Raw genomic sequence first — 7,375 nt, 5'->3', positions numbered from 1 at the left:
CGCTCAGTAGGTTGAGTGCAGGCCGGCGAACCACAGGGTCACTGGTTCCATTCCCAGTCAGAGCCAATGCCTGGGTTTCGGCCGGGTCCCCAGTTGGGGGTGTGTGAAAGGTAACCATTCTATGTATCTCTTGCACATCAATGTTTCTCTCCCCTCCTCTCTCCCTTCCTTCCTTTCTCCCTAAAATTAATTAATAAAATCTTTTTAAAAACCCTCTATCTTCAGAAACTCAGTAAATTAAAATTACAGGAAAAAATGGCCATATTTCTTCTTGGCTCTGGGCCTTCCAGCTTGGAAGCTGGAAGCTCCTAAAGCTTTTTAGACGTGTTCTGAGCCTTTCGTCAATTTTCAGGAAGTTGGGGAAGCCACAGTTGCAAACTCTGCGCCTCAGGTTTTTCTTTTCTTTTTTTGCTATTCTGATCTTTATTACTAATGTTTTGCCTCTAGCTTAACATAACATTGAACTGAACAGTACGTGCACTTTTATTTTTATATTATACTTTACGATTGTCTCAGTTTCCCCCCCTTTGCCCCCTCCACCCAGCAACCCCGCATTCCCTCCCGCAAGCACCCACTTCGTTTATGTGCCTGAGGGTTAGAAAGGGCACACAGGGTCAAGCAGCTGCCCCTGGGAACAGAAACTCCAAGCACCCGCTGGGCTCTTCCTCAGCTTTGCTCTTCCTCAGCTTCGCTCTTCCTCATCTTCCTTAGCGTTTTCCGTTTTAAGGCCCATTTTGTTTAACCGCTTGCCAGAGGCGGAAACCAGTCCTGAGATGAGGTTCTGATCTAGAATTGAAGGCTTATTCAGAGTCTCATTTGGGGGCATTTGGTAAATCAACTACCTCATCATAAAGGAAACAGGGAAAAAACAGCTTCACGAGTTTTAGCAACAGTTTCTCTGTTACTGTTACCAACACCTACCCAATCGGTCCTTTGAAGTATATGCATTGCCATGTATCTCATTTCAAAGGTTAGAGATCAGAAATTCCAATTCTCGTAATATCATTTTATTGTGTGAGTTTACGGAGGAAGCTGAGACTATTGGCGTCTCTGTCAGAGAAGAAATAACACAGGTTGATGATTAACAACCTAAGAACTGCAGCCTAACTGGAAACCGCGCCCCTGGCGGACACGCCTTCCCTCCCCAGGTGTGACCCCTGACCGCACCTGACCCAGCTCGGCCAGTCCAGAGCTCAACAGCGCCCCCACCCGGCCGGTCCCACGCGCTCACTCGCTCGCTCGCTCATTCACTCACCCACCAACCAACTAACCCTAACCCTTCTCCCCGAGGTCTGAGCGCTTCCGCCGCCCCCGCACCTCCCGCTCCGGGTGGCGGGGCGGCGCGGGGTCAGGTGCGGGCCCCTGGGCGGCTCATCTGTCAGGGGTCCTGCTCTCCCGCCCGGACCTCGGAGGAGACGGAGCGCCCTGAGCCCCTCGCTGCCCATCCCAAGAGGACGCTGGCTGCGGGAGGCGGGGCGTCGCCCTGAGGCGGAGCGACTCCGTTTCCTCTCGAAGTCCCGCTCTCAAGCCACAACCTCCCCCGGGGCGCACTCGTGGCGGGAGGCGCAGTCCCGCGGATCCCCGCGCCGCAGCCGAGGCCGGGGCGCGGGGGGCGGGAGGGTCGGGGAGGGGACCGACGTGGTGGGCGGCGCGGAGCGCGCAGGGCGGGGCGCGGACGGAGACCCGGGGGTCTCCAAGCGGCTACGGCTGCGCGTTAGGAGGGGAGTCCGTGGTTTCCCGGGACTTTCCGGGCTTCGGTCGTCGGGAAGCCCGCCCGCCGGTCCCGGTGCAGACGTCGCGAACTGCCCGCCGCCCGCAGGCGAAGGACGGCGCTCCGGAACGACGCGGCGCGTCCGCGCGCCCCCGCCGCGGTGAGTCGGACCCCGGGGACTGGCTGCTGCTTCCCCACTCCGCCCCCGGGAGCTGCGTGTTCGTCGGGGGAGGAAAGCCGTCGGCGGGAGACCGGGGCGGAAGGAGAACCCCAGGGGGGCGCGCGCACCTCGCGGGCGAACTCCTCCGCGCCCTCGGCCGGCCTCGTTCAGAGGCGCAAACGCCGGAAGCGGGAGGGAATGCTGGCGCCGGGACCGCATAGCGGCGCCCGGCTGCTCAACGGCGCGGACACCTGGCTCCTTCAACCAAAAATGTCGCTTTTCGCGCGTGACGGTCGAAGGCCAAACGCCGTCTGCGGGGCGAGGATAGTGGTGTCCGCGCTGGCGCGGCGGGACCCAGGGCGAGAGGCCAGGGCGGGGCTGGGGTCCACCCCGAGGTCCCAGGTGGGCGCGTCTGCCCGGGGTCCCGCCCCAGGTCCCGCCTCCGCCGCGCGGGAACTCCGCGGCCCGCCCCCGGGGCGCCCGGGTTCCGAGCAGGGCCTGCTCTGTGCCGGCTCATCTGCTCGCCGCAGTTGTTTGCTAACTCGTATCGCTGTTGACCTCGTCACGGTGTTTTACAGCCGCTTCGCGTCGGGTGTCCCGGTTTACAACGTTACCGATACTCGGCTGATCTCCACCTTCACCGAATTCCATAAAATCAGGTGGTTCGGGATTGCGGGAAGAAAATGTTTGTGAAAATTTGAATAGATACTAGGCGCACGTGGCACAACGTTTTGAGGTACCGAGTGCGAAGGGCGCGGTGGCGAGTCTCCTTCCCGGTCCCCAGGTCCCCTCGGCGGAGGCACCGCTGTCCCTGCTGTAGAAGCTCATTGGTGCCCTTGTTTCTTTGGTAACTTAGGTCGGATTCGAAAAGGCTGCCTTTGAGCACCAAACAGAGTAGTGTCTGCGCTCCTCGAGATCAGAGACGATGATTTATCCAACTGGGCGGCTCCCCAACAACCTGCCCAGTTACCGGAGGGCGCGAGTGATGCCCGCGAGCCCAGGCGCGGACCCTGGGGGCAGCCGGGCGCTGCGGGGTCTCTTTCCTGGTGGGAGACGCCGGGCGTCCCTCCGCGGCACCAGACTCGAGCCAGGCTCTGCCGGCTCTAATTCGCACTCCTCGAAGGCTCCCTTGCTGCTGGTTATCCTAATTGGAGGAGCTGCGAGTCGCAGTCCAGGATGGGTTTGCCAAGTCTGCCCTGGGGCGTGGGTTCTTGCCGTCTTTGGTTTCGTAGTGATTTGTACCGCAAAGCGGCCCACGATTTTGAGGTTCCTTTCTGCTTACAGCCGGGCGTTGGGTCTGCTTGGGCCTGCTTGGGTCTGCACTATGATTCAGCAATGTGCAAACAAGTCGATTACAAAAGTAAGTTTAGAACTGAAGTATCTTCCCAAATGAATAAAAAAGAAACTTGGTTAGCTATGTCACTCATTGACTAAATTGGTAGTTTGACTTTTAGCAGCATAACTTTGGGAAACAAGAAAGAATTGCAAATTAAAAGTAAATAGCAAGAACCATAGAAAGAAAATAAAGCATTCTGTTTTTTAACACTAGCTCTGACATCTGCTGTAGAAGGCGAACAGAAAACACCGAAGTTGCAATCAACCTCACCGAAGGCTGTGGATTCCCAAGCCTCAGACACAGGGTTAGAGAGTATTTCCCAGTGCACTAGGTTGGAGGTCTCAGCACAGCGTGTAACAAATGAGGTGCACTCATATGTGTAGCTATGGAAAAAGTCAGGTGTTCGTGTTAGTAACTGGAAAGTGCAAGGTCTGTTACGGCTGTTGTGTGAGGAGTTTTTGTGAGAGTAAAAGCAACTTGTACCGCAGCTGACTCTAGAAGAGGAAACAAAGTGTTATGATGGAGGGAAGATACTTTCTGTGATTATTGTTATTTATTCTATTACAGTTGTCTAGGTTTTTTTTTCTTTTTGGCCCCCTCCACCTGGGGAAGATGTTTTTTAAAAAACCTTTTTCTACTGTTTGAATTTTGTGATTATGTGCGTGTAATTCTTTTACAATAGTTTCTAAGTAGTAGTAAAGTGTCAGAATAACCTCTCAAAGGTTTTAGGAACTAGTCTCTACTGTGTTATGTACTTTGCTCCACTGAATGTGAGAGGTGCACTCAGTGAGGTGGGGGTGGGGTGCGGCCAGCTGTGGCGGCCGCGGGCTGTGGTTCACAGATGTTTGTGCTGCTTGTGGTTAGTGACAGTTTATCTGTCCAGTCATTAGGAACCACTGACAAAAATAAATAATCCAGTATGAGGAGAGGCCATATTTAGAGTTACTTAGAACTATTTAGGAAATTTTTTGAAGTTATGTAATGTCTAAATTTTAAAATCCTAAGAGTAATCCCATCTGGTGTGGCTCAGTGGACTGAGTGCTGACCCTTGAACTGAAAGGTCACCAGTTTGATTCCCAGTCAGTGCAAATGCCTAGGTTGTGGGCCAGGCATCTAATCCGTGTATCTCTCCCAGATTGATGTTTCTCTCCCGTTCTTTCTCCCTCCCTTTCCCTCTGTATAAAAAAATAAATAAAGTCTTTAAAAAATATAAAAAATCAGAAGAGTAAAATAACCTTTTAAATAATTCACTGTTTTAACCATTTATCTACTAAAATATAAATGAGGATAAAGGTAAATGTTGCAATTATTTATGGCTTTTAAATTCTTTAACCAATTCTTTCACAATTCTTATACATCAAATTATAAGTTCATAAACTGCAGGTTTTATGTGTACGTCAGTTGAGGGCATTTGAACCAAGTAGCTCTTTATTCCTGATTCTCTTTTTAAAGTACGGGTGTTGCTTTCTGTCTGGGCCTTGGTCATTCTATTTAAGTGAGAAGGAACCTACAAACCACTTTATTATCAACACTTATTCCAGGATTACCTGTATGGTCTTTTCCTCAAATTCGAAATGAAAAATACAGAGATAGGAAAAGGTAACACACCAGTTCACAGGATTGGGATATGACTTCATATATGATTGAAAGTATCCCATGCATTCTTTTATTTTAAAATCTAAGTAAATCACCTGTCAGAAGATTTTCATCAACTTGTTGGATTCGTGCTCCCATTGCCTGACGCAGGGAGGAACTAATGCTCCACTGTGGCTCTTGCAGGCGCCGGGGCTCCACTGCCGTCATGTCCAGTTTCGAAGACGCTGACACGGAGGAGACCCTGACTTGCCTCCGGGTCACCGCTTACCACCCGGGCCAGATGCAGACTGGGATATTCCAGTCGATAAGGTTTCATAACCGGGAGAAACGGCCCTCCTGTGAAGTGCTGAAATTTGGCCGGAATTCCAATGTCTGTCAGTATATTTTTCAGGACAAACAGGTTTCCCGAGTTCAGTTTTCCCTGCAACTGTTTAAAAAGTTCGATAGCTCAGTTCTCTCTTTTGAAATTAAAAATATGAGCAAGAAGACCAGTCTGATTGTGGACAACAAGGAACTGGGCTACCTGAATAAGATAGACCTACCATACAAGTGCATGGTCAGGTTTGGCGACTACCAGTTCCTGATAGAGAAGGAGGAGGGAGAGTCCCTGGAGTTCTTCGAGGTTCTGTTCACGATGTCTCCAAGATCACTCTTGCAAGAACACAACTGGCCGGCGCATGCGCCCATTCCTGAGTATTCCAGTGTTTCATCCTCTTCCACGGGGAGCACTTCTCCCATAGAAATGGATGAAAATGAAGCATGAACATGGACAGCAAGAGGAGAATTGAGGCTGGAGAGCTGTTGTGGACCCCCTGCAGACACTCCCCTGGTTGTGTGTATTAGTGTGATGTATTCCTGTCGTGTTTTGCTGTCAATTTTGGGGTCTAGTGCGACCATTTTGAAGTCTGCTGTTTGTGTTAGACATCGACTTGGTCACTTGCTGCATTCCTGCATGTACTGAGGATAATTTTAAGTGTACATCTTTTGAAGGCTAATGTATAGAAAGTATTCTTTGTGATGAAGAGCGTGTTCTCAAATAAAGTTACAGTGTTTTTTTATGCTTGATTGTAGTCCTGTGTTTTGTTCTGTGAGAACCATCTCTTGGTCGTATGATTTCACAGCAGCCATTGGTTTTCAAGGTCAAGGCTATGGACAGTTGTTACTGGTGTTGTAGTCTGTTGGTACTTGTGGTACCAGAGTCCTGGGACAGAGTGTATTGTGTTTTGAAGTGGTATCTATGCATCACTGTGGTTTTAATAGAGAAGTTTATTTGGGCAATAATATCTTGACTTTCTATTTTTCTATCAAATTGTAGTGTTTATTCCCAAGAATAAAGTTCTTGTCTATATTCAGCATCTAAAAACAATATTTTAAACATTTTAATGAGCCACTGTGTTTAGTTTAGAATTGTTTTCCAGTTTCTTAACACATTTTAAACTGATTTTTATGTACTACAGAATTTTAAATTCCATGATTTCAAAATGTTAACAGCACATCCGTGTCCACAATAAAATCAAAGCCTAATCCCCTGACCATTCTCTCTCCAACTCTTTCTGAGGAAAGAACTGTCCCGGGACTGCGGGCAGTCCAGTGTGGCCAGTGGGTGCAGACACCTGCAGCTCCACCCCTCAAGCATGTGGGGGCCATGTTCTCCACCCCCCACCCCTACCCCACGGGCCAACACCTGCCACCAGGAGTGCCCAGGAGCTACAGGACTGAGCAGCCACCCAAAGAACCTGATCTCCCAACTCCAGCTCCAATCAAGGGTCCATCTGGGGCCTCAGGTCACACTGAGTAATAGCTGCTCAGAGGTGGGGGGGGCGCTGTTGGAGACAAGGTACTGCAGCTGAGCTGGGAAACTTTAAACGCGCACCTTACCTGCTCCTTTGTCCCAGTTGACAGACTGCAGGGAGATCGGAGGTGAGGGCCTGTGCAGTGAGCTCAGTCACGGGCACGTCACCCACCACGTCACCCACCGTAACCTCTGACTCCACCCCTTCTTTTGTCCCCACGTCTAACCCAGCAGACAGTCTTGTGGGCTCCACTTCTAAGATTCTTCTGCTCTGCATTCTCACGGCCACAGCACAGGTTGCCCTCCGACGACCCCTGCACGACCCCTGCACGGCAGCTAGAGCAAGTCTTCCAGAATGTCAGTGTGCTCTGCACGCCGCCTCCTAGTCCGTATCGAGTGAGACCCACCCTGAGTGGTCTTCCCATGCTCAGAACGGGCGAAACGCTCCTGCCTCACTCTGTGCCCGCTGGTCCCTGTGCTCACCCCTCTCTTCCGAGGCCCCCTAACCGGGCCGGGCCGGGCTGGGCTGGCTCCTGCTCAACAGCATCTCAGTTCACATTTCATCCCACAGAAGACTCCCTGAGCTTACCAAAAGCAGTCTTCTGGCCCCTTGCTACCCTTTAGCCTATCATCTTGCATATTTCCTAGTGATATTCTGTGATTTTCTGTATATGTTTACTTGTTATTGTCTTTACCAGACACTTTGACCAGAATGTAAAGAGCAGAAACTTTGTGTCTTTTTGCTGCCCCATCCCCGTCAGCGTACCAGACAGATTCTTT

At 51.0% G+C, this 7,375-nt stretch overlaps 1 protein-coding gene across 5 annotated transcripts; it reads left to right on the top strand.

The window, feature by feature from the left end:
- Positions 1-1,051: 1,051 nt before the first annotated feature.
- On the top strand, positions 1,052-6,065 carry TIFA (TRAF interacting protein with forkhead associated domain). Of its 5 annotated transcripts, XM_037036313.1 has the most exons (4): positions 1,671-1,871; positions 2,450-2,607; positions 2,728-3,231; positions 4,987-6,065. In XM_037036313.1, the coding sequence occupies exon 4, from the start codon at positions 5,009-5,011 to the stop codon at positions 5,564-5,566; it is 558 nt and encodes a 185-aa protein (XP_036892208.1). In that variant the 5' UTR covers positions 1,671-1,871; positions 2,450-2,607; positions 2,728-3,231; positions 4,987-5,008; the 3' UTR covers positions 5,567-6,065. The 5 variants fall into 5 exon arrangements, with proteins under 5 accessions (XP_036892207.1, XP_036892208.1, XP_036892209.1 ...); XM_037036314.1 differs by lacking the exon at positions 2,728-3,231; XM_037036312.1 differs by lacking the exons at positions 1,671-1,871; positions 2,450-2,607; positions 2,728-3,231 and adding an exon at positions 1,052-1,180.
- The last annotated feature ends 1,310 nt before the right edge of the window (positions 6,066-7,375 follow it).

This window comes from Sturnira hondurensis, unplaced genomic scaffold (assembly GCF_014824575.4).
Source record: "Sturnira hondurensis isolate 20B ecotype Veracruz unplaced genomic scaffold, ASM1482457v3 Scaffold0022766, whole genome shotgun sequence".
Taxonomy (NCBI): Eukaryota; Metazoa; Chordata; class Mammalia; order Chiroptera; family Phyllostomidae; genus Sturnira; species Sturnira hondurensis.
This window is presented reverse-complemented; position numbering and strand designations above follow the sequence as displayed.